The 24,043-nt window shown below is 37.3% G+C and overlaps 1 protein-coding gene across 2 annotated transcripts in view; it reads right to left on the minus strand.

Moving 5' to 3' along the window:
* Nucleotides 1-1,019: 1,019 nt before the first annotated feature.
* mapkap1 (MAPK associated protein 1) overlaps nt 1,020-24,043 on the minus strand; it is a 55,414-nt gene continuing 32,390 nt past the window's right edge. For both annotated transcript variants that reach the window (XM_061876873.1, XM_061876874.1), the window contains 8 exons: nt 23,829-24,001; nt 23,577-23,753; nt 20,293-20,402; nt 18,130-18,237; nt 12,612-12,752; nt 5,955-6,092; nt 5,377-5,474; nt 1,020-1,411 (listed from right to left, as the gene is read on the minus strand). In XM_061876873.1, the coding sequence (XP_061732857.1) occupies nt 1,289-1,411; nt 5,377-5,474; nt 5,955-6,092; nt 12,612-12,752; nt 18,130-18,237; nt 20,293-20,402; nt 23,577-23,753; nt 23,829-24,001 (1,068 nt within the window). In that variant the 3' untranslated portion in view covers nt 1,020-1,288. The remainder of the gene's footprint in view (nt 1,412-5,376; nt 5,475-5,954; nt 6,093-12,611; nt 12,753-18,129; nt 18,238-20,292; nt 20,403-23,576; nt 23,754-23,828; nt 24,002-24,043) is intronic.

The following is a 24,043-nucleotide window of genomic DNA, read 5'->3' on the forward strand; positions in this document are numbered from 1 at the left end:
AATTTCGACTCTTTAAAATTCAACCGAAAAAAAAAAAAAAAGAAAAACTAGCTAATTCGAATCTTTTTGAAAATATTAAAAAAATAATTCATGGAACATCATTAGTAATTTTTCCTGATTAAGATTAATTTTAGAATTTTGATGACATGTTTTAAATAGGTTAAAATCCAATCTGCACTTTGTAAGAATATATAAGAAATTGGACCAGGCTATATTTCTAACAAAGACAAATCATTATTTCTTCTGGATTTTCCAGAACAAATTTTTTTAAAGAAATTCAAAAGACTTTGAAATAAGATTTAAATTTGATTCTACAGATTTTTTAGATTTGCCAGAATAATGTTTTTGAATTTTATTCATAACAAGTTTGAAGAAATATTTCACAAATATTCTTCGTCGAAAAAACAGAACCTAAAATGAAGAATTAAATTAAAATGTATTTATTATTCTTTACAATTAAAAAAAAAATACTTGAAAATAGATTTAAATTGTCAGGAAAGAAGAGGAAGGAATTTAAAAGGTAAAAGGTATATGTGTTTAAAAATCCTAAAATCATTTTTAAGGTTGTATTTTTCCTCTAAAATTGTCTTTCTGAAAGTTATAAGAAGCAAAGTAAAAAAATAAATGAATTTATTTAAACAAGTGAAGACCAAGTCTTTAAAATATTTTCTTGGATTTTTCAAATTCTATTTGAGTTTTGTCTCTCTTAGAATTAAAAATGTCGAGCAGAGCGAGACCAGCTTGCTAGTAAATAAATACAATTTAAAAAATACAGGCAGCTCACTGGTAAGTGCTGCTATTTGAGCTATTTTTAGAACAGGCCAGCGGGCTACTCATCTGGTCCTTATGGGCGACATGGTGCCCGCAGGCACCGCGTTGGTGACCCCTGATCTAGTGGGTACACCTTTGCATCTTTTCTTGGATTCAACTGTTTTTCCCCCGGTTTCTCATGAAAAGCAGTGGTTGTTACAGTAACCACACCCCGTGCACAGTCTGCTGCCACCTGCAGTACAAATTCATTTCAAACACAATTGTCGTTTTAATGACGTAAAATCTGAAAGAAAGGACATACGGTGTATTCAGATCTTGTATTCCAAACACACACATTTAAATGGCATCTAAACAAAATTGTGTGTTTTGTCCATTAAAAATCTCTATAATGTTTGCAGTCGTCTCCCCCCAGGTTTGTCAAAGGTGTAAGTTACTTTCAAGTCTTTAACATTTGCAAGGCTTCTTTGTGTGTTTATATGTAGTTTGTACATCAAGAAAAAGCATAGATCCAGCCTGTCTACTGGCCACTCTTCTTGTCCTTCTGGAAACTGAAACTTGTTCGACGGCTGAGTTTCCTCTGCTTTTGGGTAAAATAGTCAGCTCGTGTGGTGCTGGCTCGTGACTCAAGGATGTAGTTCACCTGGAGATAAACCATATGTAGTTGATTATTTAAACCAGTGGTTCTCAACCTTTTTTCAGTGATGTACCCCCTGTGAACATTTTTTTAATTCAACTACCCCCTAATCAGAGCAATGCATTTTTGGTTGAAAAAAAGAGATAAAGAAGTAAAATACAGCACTATGTCATCAGTTTCTGATTTATTAAATTGTATAACAGTGCAAAATATTGCTCATTTGTTGTGGTCTTTCTTAAACTATTTGGAAAAAATATATAAAAATAACTAAAAACTTGTTGAAAAATAAGCAGGTGATTCAATTATAAATAAAGATTTCTACACTTAGAAGTAATCATCAACTTAAAGTGCCCTCTTTGGGGATTGTAATAGAGATCCATCTGGATTCATGAACTTAATTCTAAACATTTCTTCGCAAAAAAAAGAAATCCTTATCATCAATATTTATGGAACATGTCCACAAAAATGCTAGCTGTCAACACAGGATATTGCATTGTTGCATTTCTTTTCACAGTTTATTAACTTACATTCATATTTTGTTGAAGTATTATTCAATAAATATATTTATAAAGGATTTTTGAAATGTTGCTATTTTTTGAATATCTTAAAAAAATCTCACGTACCCCTTGGCTTACCTTCAAGTGCCCCCATTTGAGAACCACTGCTTTAAACTATACATACATTTAATTACAAATAATTCATTTGAATACAACACAAAACATATAACGGAATAATGTGGGAACTTGCTAGCAGATTTCCTATACTATACACATTGGGGATGTAACAAATAAAAAAGTCTCTGTAAAGCTCCCGGCGGATTGTACTACCAATTCTAATTAAAACTATTGTAAAAATGTGATTGGTAACCATACTTTGAAGCAAGTTAGCATGCTAGTGGATAAGGATCTAAAATGCAAACATGAATACAAGAGAAATGTATTTCCTCATAAAGAAAAAACATTACCCATTTTGAACCTGTATACATACATACGTACGTACGTACGTACATACATACATACGTACGTACGTACGTACATACATACATACATACATACATACATACATACATATAGTACTGACCAAAAGTTTGGACACTCATTCAATGCGTTTTCTTTATTTTCATGACTATTTACATTGCAAATTGTCACTGAAGGCATCAAAACTATGAATGAACACATGTGGAGTTATGTACTAAACAAAAAAAGATGAAATAACTGAAAACATGTTTTATATTTTAGTTTCTTCAAAATAGCCATCCTTCACTTCTTAATAACCTTATTACTTTTTTGCACACTCTTGGCATTCTCTAAACGAGCTTCAAGAAGAAGTCGCGTGAAATGATTTTCACTTCACAGGTGTGGTTTGAAGCTCATCGAGAGAATGCCAAGAGTGTGCAGAGCAGTAATCAGAGCAAAGGGTGGCTATTTTGAAGAAACTAGAATATAAAAAATATTTTCAGGTATTTCACCCTTTTTATTGTTAAGTACATAACTCCACATGTGTTCATTCATAGTTTTGATGCCCTCAGTGACAATCAACAATGTAAATAGTCATGAAAATAAAGAAAACACATTGAATGAGTAGAAGATGTGTCCAAACTTTTGGCTTGCACTAAATGTCAGCGCAACTAAGGCCATGTCGACACGAACACGGATGCTAAATAAACGCATACTTATCTCTGCGTTCAGGCCTCCTGTCCACACGCAAACGCATACTTTGGTCCCGAGAAACGCACACTTTTGCAAACGCTGGCCAATGTGAAGAGTTCTAATTCTCTCTGTTCAGCATATATATTATTAAATATATATTTTTTTATATAGCGCTTTTCTCAAGTGACTCAAAGCGCTTTACATTGTGAACCCAATATCTAAGTAACATTTAAAACCAGTGTGGGTGGCACTGGGAGCAGGTGGGTAATTGTGTCTTGCCCAAGGACACAACGGCAGTGACTAGGATGGTGCAAGCGGGGATCGAACCTGCAACCCTCAAGTTGCTGGCACGGCCGCTCTACCAACCGAGCTATACCGCATATGCTTATACACAGTGTATTTTTTTAGTGTGGCAACATTGGTGTTTTTATTATATTTGAGTATTTAATAAAAGTACTGGTTCTAATTCGGAGCTCCTGTTAAACTATTGCCTTTTAACTACTAAGTGCCTTGCGTTTCTATGTGAAATAAATGTACCAAATTTAAGTTCAGCCTCCCCCACTTTATTCTGGCAATCTGTTTTAGCTGTATTATATAGTTGTAGCTGCTTTTAGTACCCACACCCACTTAGAACTACTACACAAGCCAGACTTTTTGCTTTGCGTCACAAGAAAGGTCCAACATTATTTCATGATTTTAATTCTTATTTAACGATAGATAATGCAGTTAACTTATGTCTATTGGTTCCTTTTGCGCAGATGGGGAAGGCGCAGGGGTGCATATACACGCTGAGCAATTAGAAATAAACATAATGTAACCTTATTCCTTGTTAGTGTGTACTAATGTTAAAGATAATGTACACTTCATTGCACGCGTATCACTATATTAATGATTAGATGGGTTATAATTTCAGAGGGCACACACACATCCATGCACTTAAACATTCAAGAGGTTTCCCTGGCTCATTGTTAGTGTGCACTGATATTCACTTCACTGATTATGTAAATGCACTACATACATATTACAATGTTGCTGATTAAACATGCAGCAAGTGTCAGCAGCACACGCGTGTATGCGCGCTTTTAGACTCTTTCCCCAAGCTCTGTGTAGCAGGCTGGTTTGAAAGATAATGTACATGTCATTGTACATCTAGTATATCAAAAGAAACATTATAATAACAGGTGTAATGCCACCAAGTCTGCTTTTGCTGCTTGTCCAGGCTTCTGATTGGACAAAATGCGCATGACAACTAGTGTATGCGTTTGTGTGTAGACAGAAACAGTTTTGAAACTTCACTCGCAAGGATGGAGATTATACATGAATGCCGATAAATGCTTTAAAATGTAATATCGGAAATTATCGGTTTCAAAAAGTAAAATTTATGACTTTTTAAAACGCCGCTGTACAGAATGGTACACGGACGTAGGAAGAAGTACAGAGCGCCAATAAACTTGCACGATCACATAACATCTACGGCTTTTCACACACACAAGGCATACATAGTCAACAGCCATACAGGTCATACTGAGGGTGGCCGTATAAACTACTTTAACACTGTTACAAATATGCGCCATACTGATAACCCACACTAAACAAGAATGACAAACACATTTCGGGAGAACATCCACACCGTAACACAACATAAACACAACAGAAGAAATACCCAGAACCGCTTGCAGCACTCACTCTTCCGGAACGCTACAATAACACCCCCCGACTCCGCCCACCTCAACTTTCTCATGCTCTCTTAGGGAGAGCATGCCCCAAATTCCAAGCTGCTGTTTTGAAACATGTTCAAAAAATAATGCACTTTGTGACTTCAATAATAAATATGGCTGTGGCATGTTGGCATTTTTTCCATAACTTGAGTTGATTTATTTTGGAAATAAGGCATAATAATGTCTAATTCCACGACTGTATGTATCAGTGTCGGTTGTTATCGGAATCGGTAATTAAGAGTTGGAATGTATCTGAATATCAGATATCGGCAAAACAGCCATTATCGGACATCTCTAATGGATATCGTTTTAACCATGGATATGCTTTTTTAAAAATATCCATGTTTGTGTGGACATGGCCCAACATACTGTATTCAGTTGTGTGATAAAAATGAAGATATCTATGACACAGAGGGGTGCTTTTATTATAATAAAAAAACATTCACAAGTTAAAACTTTTAACACTTGAATAAATATAACACAGCTCTCAAGTCAGAAAAACATTTAATATTTAGTTCTAATTCTTCTTCTTTTTTTGTTTAATAAACTTGGTTTTCAAGCAAGTTGATGCAATCTCTGATCAGACACATCCAGTCACACTCACCTTTAGAACTATTTCATTGACTGTTGAAGAATCGGATTCAAAGTAGAGAGGTTTGTAATCGTGGTTGCTCAGATAAGTGATCTTAAATATGGCATGATCTGTAAAACACATACATATGGCATTAGCCCAAAGACTACACTGATATACAGTATATACATATACATACATACATGTATACATATATATATACATGTATATATATAAAGATATATATATATACATACATACATACACATATATACATATATATATATACACATATATACACGTATATATATATATATATATATATATATACATACATACATACATACACATATATACATATATATATACACATATATACATGTATATATATATATATATACACATATATATATACACACATATATATATACACATACATACATATCCACATACATATCCACATACATATATATATATATACATACATATATATATGTATATATATACACACATATATATATATATATATATATATATATATATATATATACATACATACATATATACACACACACACGCACATAATAAAGTCACTAGAACATTTCACTTACTCGGGCTTCTTTCCTCAACAAGGTCACAAGCACACAGGTGGTCGGAATCGATTGAAATGGGTTTCTGACGAATCCAGAACTTAGTGCTGGCCTTCTGATTGGTCACAGGATCAATCTCCACTTTTTCTCCGGAAATTCCTAAAAAGAAAGATGGGCATACAGTACATGAATGTATATTTCAACTGTAAAATAAATGCATTACTTTTAAAGTCAGTTTTTTATTTTAAAATAATCGCCATTTCTGCTGTGCGTCACACCGTTGCACTTGATTGAGCCTCCGCCATCAGTGTGCACGGTTACGGTAAGCTAGCAAAATAGGTTGCAGAGAAACAAGGACAAGGGTCCCACTGATTCCGCATTAAAGAACCGTATTTTTCTGACTATAAGTCGCAGTTTTTTTCATAGTTTGGCCAGGGGTGCAACTTATACTCAGGAGCGACTTATGTGTGAAATTATTAACACAGTACCGTAAAATATCAAATAATATTATTTTGCTCATTCACGTAAGAGACTAGACGTATAAGATTTCATGGGATTTAGCGATTAGGAGTGACAGATTGTTTGGTAAACATATAGCATGTTCTATATGTTAGTTATTTGAATGACTCTTACCATAATATGTTACGTTAACATACCAGGCACCTTCTCAGTTGGTTATTTATGCCTCATAAAACGTACACCTATTCAGCTTGTTGTTCACTATTCTTTATTTATTTTAAATTGCCTTTCAAATGCCTATTCTTGGTGTTGGGTTTTATCAAATAAATTTCCCCCAAAAATGCGACTTATACTCCAGTGCAACTTATATATGTTTTTTCCCTTCCTTATTATGCATTTCCAGCAGGTGCGACTTATACTCCGAAAAATGCGGTATATTGAACAAAGTAATAATATGAACAAATATGAACAAAGTCGTTGAAAGCTTCAATAGGTACTTTGTGAACATTGGACCAAATCTAGAGGAAAAGATTCCAGATCCCAAGTCAGTTGAGGACTTGAATGACAATATAGAAATCCCAACTCATTGTCCCTTGAAGGTGTGACAAAAGACGAAATAGTATTGTGAAAAAAGTAAATCCAAGACCTCAACTGATTGTAATAGAATTGATATGGAAATGATAAAACATTTTTATTGAAGAGATTTCAGAACCTTTAACATAAATCAGCAACCTATCATTTCAAAATGATAAAAGTTGTACCAATTTATAAGACTGAAGACAAACACCAGTTCACAAACTACAGGCCTGTTTCTCTACTTCCACAATGTTCTAAAATGATTGAAAAACCGTTTAATAACAGATAAGACAAATTCATTATTAAAATTGAAACACTCACAGACAACGAATACGGGTATAGAGCCAATATTTCAACATCAATGACAGTAAAAAACAGGCAGTAAATATGGATTTAATAAAAGCATTTTACACAATCAATCGTAATACCTTAATAAACAATTTAGAACAGTATGGCATCAGAGGGGTTGGTCTTGAACTGGGGAAGAAGTTACTCAACCAACATGAAGCAAAACGTGAAGATAGGAGAACAAACGGCTACAGAGCTGAAAATATCTTGTGGCGTACTCTAAGGATCAATACTGGGACCAAAATTGTTCTATCTTTATATAAATGACATTTGTAAAGTTACAAACTTAAAGTCAAGATTATTTGCAGACGATAGGGCTACGTTTTGTTCAGGAGAGACCACACAGATGTTAATAGAAATAATAAAAGAAGAAATTAGCAAATTAGAGATGGCTGAGGGGTAAGTGCATCTGCCACACAATACGAAGGTCTCAAGTAGTCCTGGGACTACTTAGGACTACTAAGCAGTCCTAAGTAGGATCTTTCTGGGGATCTTTCTGTGTGGAGTTGGCATGTTCTTCACGTGACTGCATGTGTTCCCCTTGTCCAGGGTGTACACCGCCTTCCGGCCGATTGCAGCTGAGATGGGCTGCAGCTACCCCCCGCGACCCCAAAATGGGACAAGCGGTAGAAAAATGGATGGGTGGGTGGAGATGATTTGACAAAAACAGACTAACTGAATCTCAGCAAAATGCAAATATTCAGTAACAGTAGAACAGAAAGTCAAACACAAATACAAATAGAGTAGACATTGAAAAGGTGCTAAAAACCACATTTTTGGGTATAATAATAAATGATAAAATGAACTGGAAACCTCATGTAAAAAATAAACATAAAGTAGCAAGAAACACGTCAATAATGAATAAAGCAAAATATGAGATGGCGACTTGTCCAAGGTATACCCCACCTTCCGTCCGAATGCAGCTGAGATAGGCTCCAGCACCCCTGCGACCCCGAACGGGACAAGCGGTAGAAAATGGATGGATGGATGTTTTGGACCAAAAATCACTACATATTCTCTACTGCTCGCTAGTGTTACCATATTTCAGTTATTGTGCAGAAATATGGGGAAATAACTACAAATGTAAGCTTCATTCACTTACGTTGTTACAAAAAAATATCAATTAGAATAACACAAAGTTGCATATGGAGAACATAAAAACCCTTTATTTATTGTTGTGTCTGTCCTACTCTGTTCAGCAGTCCTTGAACGCACCATTAAAACACCTTGTCTCTTTTCCTCTGATGAAAAATCATCATAATTCCGTGCTCAGACAGCACAGCTTCTAGGTTCAATGTGCACAACTGAACAGCTTAGTTGCTCAGACACCCATCCATCCATTTCCTACCACTCATTCCCTTTGGGGCCGCTGTTGCCTATCTCAGCTACAATCGGGCGGAAGGCAGGGTACACCCTGGACAAGTCGCCACCTCACCGCAGGGCCAACACTGATAGATAACAATCACACACTAGGGCCAATTTAGTGTTGCCAATCAACCTATCCCCAGGTGCATGTCTTTGGAGGTGGGAGGAAGCCGGAGTACCCAGAGGGAACCCACGCAGTCACGGGGAGGACACGCAAACTCCACACAAAAAGATCCCGAGCCCGGGATTGAACCCAGGACTACTCAGGACCTTCATATTGTGAGGCAGACGCACTAAACCCTCTTCCACTGTGCTGCCCGTTGCTAAGACAGTAATGTGTTAATAGAAGTTTAGATTGGGGTATGTTATTTTCATGTTAGCATTTAAGCTAGGGAGCTGCTAAATTCGCCTTGACCCGTGATTTTATAAAACTACAGTTATCATTTTTTAGATCAGTTAGATTTACAAGGGTAATGGTGATTATAACGATCAGGAGTGTTGTCGCGGACATCATTATTAACGTTTATCGTTATGTTTATCATATCGTATGATTCCTGAGCGGGGCCACCGCTGCTGCTCACTGCTCCCCTCACCTCCCAGGGGGTGGAACAAGGGGATGGGTCAAAGGCAGAGTAATTTCACCACACTTAGTGTGTGTGTGACTAAAAGTGGTACTTAAACTTTTTAACTAAATCCCTACAATATAGTCTTGTTTCCCAGTGAAAAATCCAAACACATTGTCTTAGTAGTTGTAGTTCTGATTGGATCCCTGTCGTGATTTACCCCCGCCCTTCTCCTGCGGGCTACTGTAATTAAATAGATTCATAACTTGTCCCACCCCCCTAAAAATGAAATTAAATATGATTGGATTTCGTCTCGTCTTTATTTATCGTTTAAATCGTTAATTAATTTTGTCATTGTTTTTCGTCAACGTGAATTTATTCTGACTCCGTATCGTCCTGTTTTAATCAAATAGGTCGTTGACGATAACAAAGACGAACATTTTTAGTTACAGTTGTGATCAAAAATATTCAACCCCCACACAATTTTGGTGTTTTAGCAAGTTGGACATTTATTCCGTATTTTGTTTATAGTCATATCAAAAAAAGATGTGTCAAATAGACAAATGCAACTTAAATTGTAACACTGTATTTTACAAAATACCAAAAAAGGACATGTTTCTTAATATCTCATTGACAAAATGATTAAACGCCCTAGTTACATGCATCTTTAGTACTTAGTAGAACACCCTTTGGCAGTAATTAGATCCTTCAAACGTGATACATAACCGGACACAAGCTTCTTGCAACGATCTACAGGTATTTTAGCTCATTCCTCTTGGGCAAAGGCCTCCAGTTCATTCATATTCTTGGGCTAGCGTGCTGCAACTGCCTTCTTCAAGTCCCACCACAGGTTTTCTATAGGATTTAGGTCTGGCGACTGTGAAGGCCACTCCAGAGTCTTCCAGCCCTTCTTCTGCAACCACTCTGATGTTGATTTGGAGGTATGCTTGGGATTGTTGTCCTGTTGGAAGGTCCAACGTCTCCCAGGCCTCAGCTTAGTCACTGACTTCATGACATTTGCAGCTAATATATCCTGGTAGGAAATAGAATTCATAATGAAACAGCCTCAGAGCATGCTTAACAGTAGGAAAGGTGTTCTTCTCTTTGTAAGCTTCATTTTTTTCTCCTTCAGACATAACGTTGATTCCTAGGCCCAAAGAGTTCCAGTTTTGTCTCATCACTCCATAAAACATTTTCCCCAAAACCTTTGGGGTTTGTCCAGATGATTTTTGGCATACTGGAGTCTATTTTTCTTGTACCTGGGAGTCAGAAGTGGGGTGCGCCTGGGAGTTCTGGCAAGGAGGCCTTCATCTCGTAGTGGGCGCCTTATTGTCTGGGACGAAACCTGCGTTCCCCCCTCTGCAATGTCCTGTTGTAGTTCCTCAGCTGTTACCCGGGGGTTTTTCACCACTGTACGCTTCACAGCATCCTCTTTCTACCACGCCCAGGTAGTGTTTCCACTGTGCCTCTAGCTTTAAACTTGCGAATTATGCTCCCAACTGTGTCTCTTGGAATGTGTAATGTCTTTGCTATTTTCTTATATCCATATCCTTTCTTATGAAGAGAAATTACCTCCTCTCTTGACTTCTTTGACCACTCCCTAGACTTCACCATGTTGCAAATACACCATTGACCTTCTACAAGAAGCTGAGCGTCACAGTCTTTTTCAATCAGTTTAATTGTTGCTTGTTATGGTTCTAATCACATCTACAGGTGTTTTCGACACCTGATTGAAAAGACCTTATTCAAACTCTGTTCTTAAGAGTTATGATTTTCAAGGGGTTGAATAAATTTGTCAATGAGATATTAAGAGAAATGACACTGTTTGGTATGTTACAAAATATAATGTTGTAATTCAAGTTGCATTTGTCTATATAATGCATCTTTATTTGATATGACTATAAACAAAATACGGGATAAATGTCCAACTTGCTAAAACATCAAAATTGTGTGGGGGTTGAATAATTTTGCTCACAACTGTAACATAATTAAAGCTGCTTCTAAATGCTGTCTTGTGTTACGACATTCACTGTAGATAAAAACAGGCGACGCAGGTGGTGCACATTAATTCCACGCCAAGATGGGATGCTCAAAGCCGCTGGCCCATAGCAGTAATGTTGGAAGGGTGTGGGCCAGGTACTCTCCATTTTTTGAAGGGACCCTTAGCCGTGATGTGCCGGAATAGAGGGTCCTCCCAACTCAGTTTGTTGTTTACCGACTCTTGCAGTAACCACGTTGACGATAAAAACACTTAATTGATACACCTGACACCCCAGGAAGGTGGTTGTCGCAGTCCTGCGGTTGAAGGGGAGGAGAGGGTGGAAAACCCGGCGGCCTTTTAGGGGGATCCGTGGTACTAATGTGCGAATCTGCGTTAATTTGGCACCATGTTCAAAACATGCTGAAAAAGTGAAGTGACGTGAGGTGAATTCTATTTATATAGCATCTTTCCCTAGTGACTCAAAGTACATAGTGAAAAGCATTATCTAAGTTAAATTTAAACCAGTGTGGGTGCCAGTGGGAGCAGTTGGGTAAAGTGTCTTGCCCAATGACACAAGGGCTGTGTTTAGAATGGGATTGAACCTGGAACCCTCAAGTTGCTGGCACACCCGCTTTACCAACCGAGCTACGCCGCCCAAAAAGGCTTTCTGCCCATGGTTTTACACGGTTAACTGCGGTTTAAGAACCACCATCCAAATTGGCAATGCCTGGCTGATTTTTTTTTTAATTGACAGCCAGCACTTGGCATTAACACGTACATACTACTTTTATGCGTTCCGAAACACATATTTAATAAATGTAAACAGTAATACCTTTTACTCCTTCATTTAGATTACATAGTCATACTGTATGTGGGCAGCACGATGAAACAGGGGTTAGTGCATGTGCCTCACAATAAGAAGGTCCTGGGTTTGATCGTCTTTCTGTGTGGAGTGTGCATGTTCTCCCCGTCACTACATGGGGTCCCTCCAGGAAATCCGGCTTCCTCCCACCTCCAAAGACATGCAACTGGGGATACGTTGATTGGCCACACTAAATTGGCCCTAGTGTGTGAATGTGAGTTTGAATGTTGTCTGTCTATCTGTGTTGGCCCTGCGACGAGAGAGAGACAAGCGGTTGAAAATGGATGGATGAACTAATATGTACTTCATAATCTGTACTGCTTGTAGAAAAATGTGCAGAGGTGTATTAAGTTTAAGATTCCCTGTGAGCTTTCTCGCTAGTGTATAGGTTCTTCCTGGAACTACTGCTGTAAAACCAAAAACCTCCACAGGAAAAATTAATTTCTTCAAAAGCCTTAAAAAAAAACAAAGTTCTTAAGTTGCAAAATATGGGTTCAGGTCAGCCAGCAACAAGTAATTCCTACCAAGTTGAACGTCTGTGGTGAAGCGCAGCTTGTGTATCATACTAATCTTGAAGGACTTATATTGGTGGCTGCTCAGCATATCTTGGACGGTGGTGATGTCAATGGGGAGGTCCTCCTCTGAGTTCTCCTCACCCCTGGAACCTGGAAATATGGTAAATACATTATTATTTTGCTTTAATTAAGCATAGGGCATTGGTGTCAAACTTGATTTCATTGAAGGCCGCGTTAAAGTTCTGTAATAGTGAATAATATATCAATACATATGTATAAAAATTATCTTAATGATAATGTTACACAATTGCATATGCATTTGATACTTATATTTTTTTACGTACACTGTAGAAACAAAATCTGTTTATGCTGGCAAACTGGCAGTTCAGTCAACACAATTTTACCGTAGAATTTACGGTGGTTTTACAACTTATTAATGTAAAAGACAAAATGGCACTACTCATTTATTTTTTACACTTAGACTTAGACAAACTTTATTTAGGGAAATTGTTCCACACAGTAGCTCAGTTACAAAGGATGAAAACTGTAAGGATGGAAAGGATAATGCAGGTATAAGGTAGACAAAAAATGTACGATAGTAGCAATATAAAATATAACATATGTAATATTCACATATTATATATACAATATGGTAAAATTCTGCCAACTGAGCTGCAAGGGTTTTTTCTTACTGTAAAATTTATGATTGTTGTTTTTACAGTGTATTAGAGGTGGGAAAAATTATAAATTCTCAGATTCATCATGATTAGAACTAGGACTATTCATGAATCGATGGAAAAATGTCCAAACCATGGTTATTTACGTACTGTTTGTTAAGTAAATTAACACAAACGGTTCAAAAATGCTGCCTTAATGCCAATGTTCTCTTAATGATACCGTAAATTCCGGGCTTTAAACCATTTTTTCCCCTACGCTTTGCACCCTGCAGTTTATGAAATGGTGTGGCTAATTTATGGATTTTTCTTCACTGACTGCTATAAAGTATTTTTTTTTTCATTAAACACATGCAGAGACACTTAATGGGGAACTGCATTTTAAAAAAATGCCTATCATTCACAATCCTTATGTAAGAAAAGAACACCTGTGTATTTCTTTTCTTAATGCATTTTAAATAGTTAATAAATGCGATCAAAAGTCCACTTACAATGGAGGGAGTCGCTCTATTCTGCCTAAAAGCCCTTAAAAAAAATCACCATTAAGGTTTGTATAAACACTGTAAGTACAGTATATAGAGTGTGTACTTTAATGATGGGCACATTTATAATAACATTTAATATTCATGTATTTTTGTTCATTTTAAGCATACACGGAGCATTACTTAATCAATCAATCAATGTTTATTTATATAGCCCTAAACCACAAATGTCTCAAAGGACTCCACAAACCACTACGACTACGACATCCTCGGAAGAACCCACATAAGGGCAAGGAAAACTCACACCCAGTGGGACGTCGGTGACAATGATGACATTTGGAAACAACCTTGGAGAGGACCATAAATGTGGGCAACCCCCCTCCTCCCTAGGGTACCGAAAGCAATGGATGTCGAGTGGGTCCAACATGATACTGTGAAAGTTCAATCCATAGTGGATCCAACACAGCTGCGAGAGTTCAGTTCAAAGCGGATCCAAAACAGCAGCGAAAGTCCCGTCCACAAGAAACCATCCCAAGCGGAGTCGGATCAGCAGCGTAGCGATGTCCCCAACCGATAATTTAAAAAAAACATTACGACCTTGGCTTTTTTTTGAACAACATCACAGATTATTACTCATTGCAGACTTCATTAGAGCCAACAAACATAATAAAACATCACTTACTAGACAATGACTGCTGTCCTAGTGTGACCGATTGATAGAATCTTGGTATAGTCTTGTTTAGATGAAGAATGACTCATAATCCTCGAAAAGAAAATGGGGGTGGAATTAAGCGTCTTTTCATACGCCCTCATCCTTCTACTATCCAGGTGAGAGGCATGATTTATGATCTTCAATAAACCTCCACAAGCAAGGAAGCAGCCCACTACTCGGTTAATATTCAAGTCATGGAATGTAAATGGAGTATTGTTTGCGGTTTTTGGATGGTTATTGGGTTTTATGGGCAGAATAGAGGAGCTCCTATTGGCTCTGTTGTAGGCAGACTTTTATTTATGAGTTAGAATACATGAATAAAAACATATATTCATCGTCATGTCTTTCATAAAATTTCAAAAAAGTGCAGTTCCCTTTTAAATGGTGTATTAGCATTTGTGCTATGGCACCATCTTTTGGATGAGTTTGCTCACTGCAGGTGCTGCCGAGTGAATACCGACAAGTGCTGTTTAAAGCTTTGAACCGGATGTAGAAGTGCCGTTCTCTCTTCTAATCGTCCAAAGTGTTTCTATTCGTATGAATTCTTCATGCATCACTCCAAGCAACGTTTGTATGTTATACAGTATAACTAAAAAAATTCTTACTTACTAAACAGTACCATGTGTAATGTAAGTAAGAGAGTTTCCATGCACATTTGTACATGCTATTGTAATTTAATGAAGCTAGCGTTTTCAGTATTAACTAATAGGCTAACACGTTTACGAGTGTCTGTTAGTAATATTACCTTATAATGGCATTCTGTTTGTATTGTTCCAGTATCCCAAATTATTCAGTAAATTCACCACTGCAGGGTTATTGAGTCTGTTTGCCTGATTGGAGAGCCATGACAAAAACATCTGTTTTGTTTGATCAGCCATTTTACTGCTGTGTTACAGACACCATTTGGAAACAATTAAGGAATGCGAATAAACATAAATAAAATATTTCTGTGTAAAAACCTAATTTCACAACTTATCTGTGGCATACAGTTATACTGTTTACTGATGCCCTCTATAGTCCGGAAAACACGGTAGTTCTAGGTTTAGTTTTAACTAAACAATGGAGAAACATTAGCTAACATTTCTTTACGTTATTGGCTAGCCTGGTTAACGCGGACACACACAGAGGAGGGAGGAAAGGACAAGGTATGATAGCCGCGGCGCTAAGCTACCGTGAATGTAAAGGAGTGAAACAAGAACATAATTATTGCTTTGTACATTTCAACAGAAGGCTAATGGAACCGCATTACAGCAGACAATAACCAGCTAACGTGAGATAATTTAAAATAGATTAATAAGTCAGGAGAGACAAAAATATCAACACAGAAAGCAACACGTTTGTCAGCCACAGATATTTATAAGCACATCTTTGAGTTTTAAGTTTATGTGGTCAAAGTGTCTAAAGATTTTGCGATTTTAGAAGGCACAACATTTAAATAAATGACACCTGCTCGCCAAGTACAGTAGGGATTTTTATTTATTTTTCACCTCGCAAGCGACTACAATACTCACATATTTAGTTTTCCATAGATTTCTATGCTGTGCGCACTAATCCAAAAACAAGAAATGATGCAATACTGTCAGGCTTTCCTCTGAAAGTTTGTCTATGCTTTAGTTTTTTTCCTCTACATTTGTCTGTTTCCTCTGTGTTTAGTATCTCCTGTCTTTAGTTCCTTTCTAGTGCTCCTATTTTGTCAGCTTCCTGTCTTGTTCCCTGAGTGCTGTGTTCCTCCTCGGCTGCGGCTGATTGGTACCTGGCCACACCTGTTGCCAATCAGCCCGCTCCTATTTGTACCTGATATGTCTTGTGTCAGTTGCTGGATTATTGTATTGTATTGTCTTGTCGTTGCCACATGTCGTTCTTGTGTCTTTGCTACCTGTCGTGTCTGGCATCGTTACAGCTACTACCTGTCGTGCTACATTTAGTCCTGGTCGTCGTAGCGGTAAGCTGTTTTTGTTAGCCCTTAGCTGTTTTCAGTTTCTCTGTTTGCTACCCACTAGCTTCCATACTAAAGTTCCTTTTTGTTTTCTAGCTCCCAGTACTAGCTCCCTTAGTTTGTTATTCCGCCCACGTGCATGCTTTTTGTTTGTTCTTGTTTAGTTTTGATTAAATCATGTTTTTTTTGCATAATGCCTGCCTCCTTCTCTGCATCTTGGGGTTCATCATCAACTAACTTTGACAAATACTTCATACATCAGTAGCCAAAGGATTAGTCTTGTTGACATATTATTAAAATTATACAAATAATTAAAATACATATAAAATATATAACAATATGATATATTAACAACATAAAACATAATAATTGTACACAATATAATAATTATATGTGTATAAACAATTGATTAATAACAGCCTCAATTGTAATCGCAATTAAATCGTGAGGTTCCCAAAGATTCCCGCTTCTACAGTCTACTACTGTAAATGTAAAAATGGTACCATAGTTTCTTTACGGTAAAATTCTAGCAACTGAGGTGCCTTGTTTTTCTTTTAAATCGTAAAATCCACGTGTTTTCGTTTTTACAGTGCATTACCGTAAAAGGAAAAAGGGTCTAGTGAGATTTTACAGTGTACAATTTGATGGATAACTTGTTTTGAAATAATCAGTGAAGCAGGTATTTTAATATTTATTTTTATCTGCACACATTTTTGGGGGGATTGGACGATAATGATAATATAAACAGAGCTATTGTTTATTTTTGCTGTTCTGAGTGTTGCTGGGTCAGGTTTGGTTCTGGAATTGGATTGCATTGTTATGGTATTGCCGTGTATTGTTTTGTTTTATTGAAAAAAAAGATAACATAATATTTGTTGCATTATTAGATAATATAATAATCAAAAATATATAAAATGTATGTATTTTTTTTTGTCAAACTGGAGATAGATAGTGAAGTTTGAAGCATATTTATTTCAAAATGACGTGGCAGGTCTTATCTGGCCAGGCCTCGAGTTTGACACCTGTGGTATAGTGCAGTGGTTCTCAAATGGGGGTACGCTTACCCATGGGGGTACTTGAAGGTATGCCAAGGGATATGTGAGATTTTTTTTAAATATTCTAAAAATAACAGCAATTCAAAAATCCTTTATAAATATATTTATTGAATAATACTCCAACAAAATATGAATGTAAGTTCATAAACTGTGAAAAAAAAATGCAACAATGCAATATTCAGTGTTGACAGCTAGATTTTTTGTGGACATGTTCCATAAATATTGATGTTTAAGATTTTTTTTTTTTTGTGAAGAAATATTTAGAATTAAGTTCATGAATCCAGATGGATCTCTATTACAATCCCCAAAGAGGGCACTTTAAGTTGATGATTACTTCTATGTGTAGAAATCTTTATTTATAATTGCATCACTAGATTATTTTTCAACAAGTTTTTTTAGTTATTTTTATATCTTTTTTTACAAATAGTTCAAGAAAGACCACTACACATGAGCAATATTTTGCTCTGTTACACAATTTAATAAATCAGAAACTGATGACATAAGGCTGTATTTTACTTCTTTATCTGTTTTTTTCTACCAAAAATGCTTTTCTCTGATTAGGGGGTACTTGAGTTAAAAAATGTTCACAGGGGGTACATCACTGAAAAAAGATTGAGAACCAATGGTATAGTGCATACAATAATAATGCAAATTCTGGAATTACTTACTGTTTTCTCTGACCAGGCAAAACTCCAGGGTGAATTGGCTTTCAAGTGTGGAATCTAGGTCTACTGCAATATTTGGGTGCGTTTGCTTCTCCAGGCGATACATCGGCCCTTTTTAAAAGGACGAGAGTAAAATTTGAGAATGTATGCTGGTAAGGGTAAAAACACGTTTTAGTGACAGTTGATTCTGAAAGTCAAATACACTCCAAATTATTTATCCTTCCACAAGACAATCCAAATGTGAGCGTGTGTTGTTTAGAAAAAAATGCCGGCTAATTACCACTGGAAAATAACTTTGTGAAATGTATTCTTGTATGTATTCCCCAATGTTTTGGCCTTGGGAGAGACGCGGCTAGAGTGTGTGTTTGTCTTTGTACTACTGCATATACAAAGACACAAACACCATACAGTTGTGATCAAACTTATTCAACCCCCACACAATTTTGGTGTTTTAGCAAGTTGGACATTTATTCAGTATTTTTTTTATAGTCATATAAAATAAAGATGTGTGAAATAGACGAATGCAACTTAAATTGTGACAATGCACAAAATACCAAAAAAGGAAATTTTTCTTAATATCTCATTGACAAAATTATTCAACCCCTTGAAGATCATAACTCTTCAGAACAGAATTTGAATAAGGTCTTTTCAATCAGATGTTGAAAACATCTGTAGATGTGATTATAACCATAACGAACAACAATTAAACTGATTGAAAAAGACTGTGACGCTCAGCTTCTTGTAGATGGTCAATGGTGTATTTGCAACATGGTGAAGTCCAGGGAATGGTCAAAGAAGTCAAGAGAGGAGGTAATTTCTCTTCATAAGAAAGGATATGGATATAAGAAAATAGCAAAGACATTACACATTCCAAGAGACACAGTTGGGAGCATAATTTGCAAGTTTAAAGCTAGAGGCACAGTGGAAACACTACCAGGGCGTGGTAGAAAGAGGATGCTGTGAAGCGTACAGTGGTGAAAAACCCCCGGGTAACAGCTGAGGAACTACAACAGGACATTGCAGAGGGGGGAACGCAGGTTTCGTCCCAGACAATAAGGCGCGCACTACGAGATGAAGGCCTCCATGCCAGAACTCCCAGGCGCACCCCACTTCTGACTACCAGGCACAAGAAAATAGACTCCAGTATGCCAAAAATCATCTGGACAAACGGCAAAGGTTTTGGGAAACTGTTCTATGGAGTGATGAGACAAAACTGGAACTCTTTGGGCATATGAATCAACGTTATGTCTGGAGGAGAAAATATGATGCTTACAAAGAGAAGAACACCTTTCCTACTGTTAAGCATGGTGGAGGGTCAATCGTGCTCTGGGGCTGTTTCTCTGCCTCAGGTACCGGGAATCTCCAGCGCGTTCAAGGCATTATGAATTCTATTTCCTACCAGGATATTTTAGCTGCAAATGTCATGAAGTCAGTGACGAAGCTGAGGCTTGGGAGACGTTGGACCTTCCAACAGGATAGCGATCCCAAGCATACCTCCAAATCAACATCACAGTGGTTGCAGAAGAAGGGCTGGAAGACTCTGGAGTGGCCTTCACAGTCGCCAGACCTAAATCCTATAGAAAACCTGTGGTGGGACTTGAAGAAGGCAGTTGCAGCATGCAAGCCCAAGAATATGAATGAACTGGAGGCCTCTGCCCAAGAGGAATGGGCTAAAATACCTGTAGATCGTTGCAAGAAGCTTGTGTCCGGTTATGTATCAGGTTGCAAGGATGTAATTACTGCCAAAGGGTGTTCTACTAAGTACTAAAGATGCATGGAACTAGGGGGTTGAATAATTTTGTCAATGAGATATTAAGAAAAATTTCCTTTTTTGGTATTTTGTAAAATACAGTGTTACAAATTAAGTTGCATTTGTATATTTGACACATTTTTATTTGATATGACTATAAACAAAATACAGAATAAATGTCCAACTTGCTAAAACACCAAAATTGTGTGGGGGTTGAATAATTTTGATCACAACTGTGCGCATGACTGCATGTGTACAACTTCACAATTTAGTTTTTGGTTTTGGCACACTAGTTACTGCTGCCCCATGCTGATAGACTTGAGAATTGCAAATAAATTACTAAAATAACAGGTCTCATAAGTTTTTAATTGGCCCACTTCTAGCACTACCTGTGCGTAATAGGAAATAAACATTACCTGATCCTTTCTGTGAGCCTTTTCTCTTTTTTAGAGCTTTCTGAAGAATGTCCTTCATGGTTACTTTCAGACTGTCCACTGGGATTAAGGAAAAACCCTGAGCTGCATTTCTAAAATGGACAAAGATGAAAGGTTAAGAATATTTCAGTACATCTCAAGTCAATAGAAGAGATATTAAATCAGTGGACGAGAGGTAGTAATTGATCCACGAGCAAATGCAGCCAAACCTCTCTATTGCGGCCACGTCAAGTTCCCATGAATTAACAGTACGTGGTGTTAAGGTAAAGTTACAACTAAAGGCAAATCTGTTCTGGGTTTAGTGTGGCTCTATCCTGTAAGGTGCAATGACCTAGTGCAGTGGTTCTCAAATGGGGGTACGCGTACCCCTGGGGGTACTTGAAGGTTTGCCAAGGGGTACGTAAGATTTTTTTAAACTACTCTAAAAATAGCATAAATTCAAAAATCCTTTATAAATATATCTATTGAAAAATACTTCAACAAAGTATGAATGTAAGTTCATAAACTGAAAAGAAATGCAACAATGCAATATTCAGTGTTGACAGCTAGATTTTTCTGTGGACATGTTACATAAAGATTTCTTATTTGTGAAGAAATTTTTAGAATTAAGTTCATGAATCAAGATTGATCTCTATTACAATCCCCAAAGAGGGCACTTTAAGTTGATGATTACTTCTATGTGGAGAAATCTTTATTTGTAATTGAATCACTTGTTTATTTTTCAATAAGTTTTTAGTTATTTGTATATCTTTTTTTCCAAATAGTTCAAGAAAGACCACTACAAGTGAGCAATATTTTTGCACTGTTATACAATTTAATAAATCAGAAACTGATGACATAGTGCTGTATTTTACTTCTTTATGTATTTTGTTCAACCAAAAATGCTTTGCTCTGATTAGGGGGTACTTGAATTAAAAAAAATGTTCACAGGGGGTACATCACTGAAAAAAGGTTGAGAACCACTGACCTAGTAGACATTCCCTCACTGTCTCGACTGCATCCTGGGTTGGAATACAGGTGAACAGAGAGGCTATGTCGAATGAAACTGTAGTTTCATTTATGTTCAGTTTTAGATCTCTGATTTTTGCTACAAAGTCTATTGAGTTTTGGACATTATGTTAAGTTTTGCCAACCAAAAGTGCCAAGATGTTGATTACGCACTTAAAAACAGAGCGTTAATGTTGCTGACAATGGGTATGAGGGGAGCCCCATCCTTGCGTATTTTTGAAGGCAGTAGCAAACCTTTACAAGGAGGACATGTAAAGGGAGCTTTGAGCTATTTTTAAGGGAACAGCACCAAGTCATTGGTACAGATATGTGGATAACACAAGGGTGAAAATCAGAAAACAAGAAGTGCAAGCCTTCCTGGAGCACATTATCTCAGTGGACAAAAACATAAAGTTCACACGTGAGGATTTCAAAGGCAGTAAGTTGCCTTTATTGGACTGTGATGTTCACTTTGGAGAAAACCGGGGCCTCCATGTTGGGGTTTACCAAAAACCCATTCATACCGATCGATACCTAATGTTTGACTCACACCACCCACTGGAACACACAGTGGGTGTTATCAGAACCCTACAACACAAAGCTGATAATGTTCCTACCAGCCCAAAGGCCAAAGAGAATTGGCATTTGAGTGACGGCCTCAAAACCTGAGGTTATCCCAGCTATTCGTTTGTTAAAAATGCATCCCGTTCCAGAAATAACAAGAACAGAGTGGATGAGGAGGAAAAAGGTGACAGACGCAAAAATATTGTCATTCCATATGCATCGAATCTATCTGAGGAACTCAAAACAATTTTTAACAAACACAACATCCCAGTACACTTCAAACTAGGTAACTCCCTGAGACCGGACACCCCACACCCACAGAAACAATCTGGTGTCTGCTATCCAGTGTAATGATGAATGCACGGATTCAAATATTGGGGAAACAAAACAACCACTAAGCAGACGCATGTCACAGCGTAGACGGGCAAACTCTTCTGGCCAAGACTCAGCTGTCTACCTGCACCTCAGGGGAAAAGAGCACTCCTTTGATAACAAAAATTTACAGATTCTGAACAGGGAGGACGGATGGTACAAAAGAGGAGTGAGTGAAGCCATCTATGTCAAGGAACCAACCCTGAACAGAGGAGGTGGTCTGCCAAACCACCTGTTTCCCACATACAACACTGTCCTTTCAATCATTCCTAAAATACTATGCAATTTTGCCTCCATTAAATACCAGGAGTTAGAAACATTCTGGTCGAAGAGGGGGACTAGAATGTCATTTGTGTCGCTTGCTTGCAACTGAATGGAATGCTTACGCACAGGATTTTGATTATTTTGGACTGGTAGTAGTCGATCCACAGCGATCGTTCTGCCACACAATACCTCAACGCTAACCGTCGTTGGCTATGACAGTTAGGATTGCTCGTTTGCGTTAAAACTGTTGTTTTTCTCACTCTGATAGGGTGAAACCATGCTTGCCCAGGCACACCCTCTTGGTTTTTGGAGTATAAATATGTGGGTTTTGGCACCAGCCGCTGGACTAGATCTGATCAATCTAAGTCTATGAGCACAAACTGATGAAGACTACTCAGATGAGCGGCGAAACATTTTCCAAGACAAACCAAGCAGTCCAGTTGCTTTATCATTTGTATACCAAATAATATTTTGTGAATATCATGTAGGATAGAGAATCAACTGAATTGAATCGCCAAACCAGAATCTGAACTCAATTGAACCGTGAGTTGTTGTAAGATTCACACTTCTACTGTGCAGCCCCGTTTGAAAAAATACTTAAGTCGTCAAAATAAGTACAGTGGTACCTTATTTTACAAGTGCCCCAATTTCTGAGTATTTTGTCTCTCGGCTTTTTGTTATGCTTTAAATTTCGAGCATTCATTTGAGTTAGTTTTTGTTTTCTTTCCAACCCTGCCGTCTGACACTATCCAAAGTAAATGCTAAACATTATTTTTACAATGCTTCACAAAACTACTGTACTTGATTGTAGAGCATGGTATTGTGATGATTATAAAACAATATTTATTATTTATACATTGTGTGGTACGGGTGTCAGGGGGCAAGCCCAAAATTAAATTGATTTCAATTCATTTTAAAAGGCGCCACTGATTTGCGATCAAAGCGTTTTTGTCAAAGAAACCGATTGAGCTCGTAAATGGAGGTACTACTGTATTATAATATTACGTAGTTCCATTTGCATCACTTTTCAAAGCTTGATTCATTACGATAAAATGTAAACATTGCGAAACAATTCTTACATTCTGACAAACAGTGATTGCCTCGAACCAATGCCAGGTGAGGAGTACTTCTCCACCAATGCCAGAGTGCTGAAGCCAAACTTGTGTATTGGCTCGTTGGAGTCTAGAGGAGGGAAGTCTGTATCCACCTCACCATCATCTTCCGCAATATGTAGGCAATATGCATTCACGTTCTCACTAAAGAAAAGAGAGTAGATGTATGGGTCCTACATAAAACAGTTTTACACTTAGATCTAGAATATTTGTACTTACTTAAGTTTAGGTTCTCGCCCATCACTTGTGTATTGCCAACAGATAAGTCCGATGAGATCATGAACCCGGGCATTAGCAATGGTTACCACTGTCATGGGATGAACTTTTTCCTGAGCCATCTGCATCGAGAGGTAGACGTCTATTTTTTTGGTAGCTGTTGTGCCAATATGGCCCTAGAGAAAGTGCAAAAGCAGAATAGGGAGCACAAAAGAAGA

Source organism: Nerophis ophidion, linkage group LG17 (assembly GCF_033978795.1).
Source record: "Nerophis ophidion isolate RoL-2023_Sa linkage group LG17, RoL_Noph_v1.0, whole genome shotgun sequence".
Classification (NCBI taxonomy): Eukaryota; Metazoa; Chordata; class Actinopteri; order Syngnathiformes; family Syngnathidae; genus Nerophis; species Nerophis ophidion.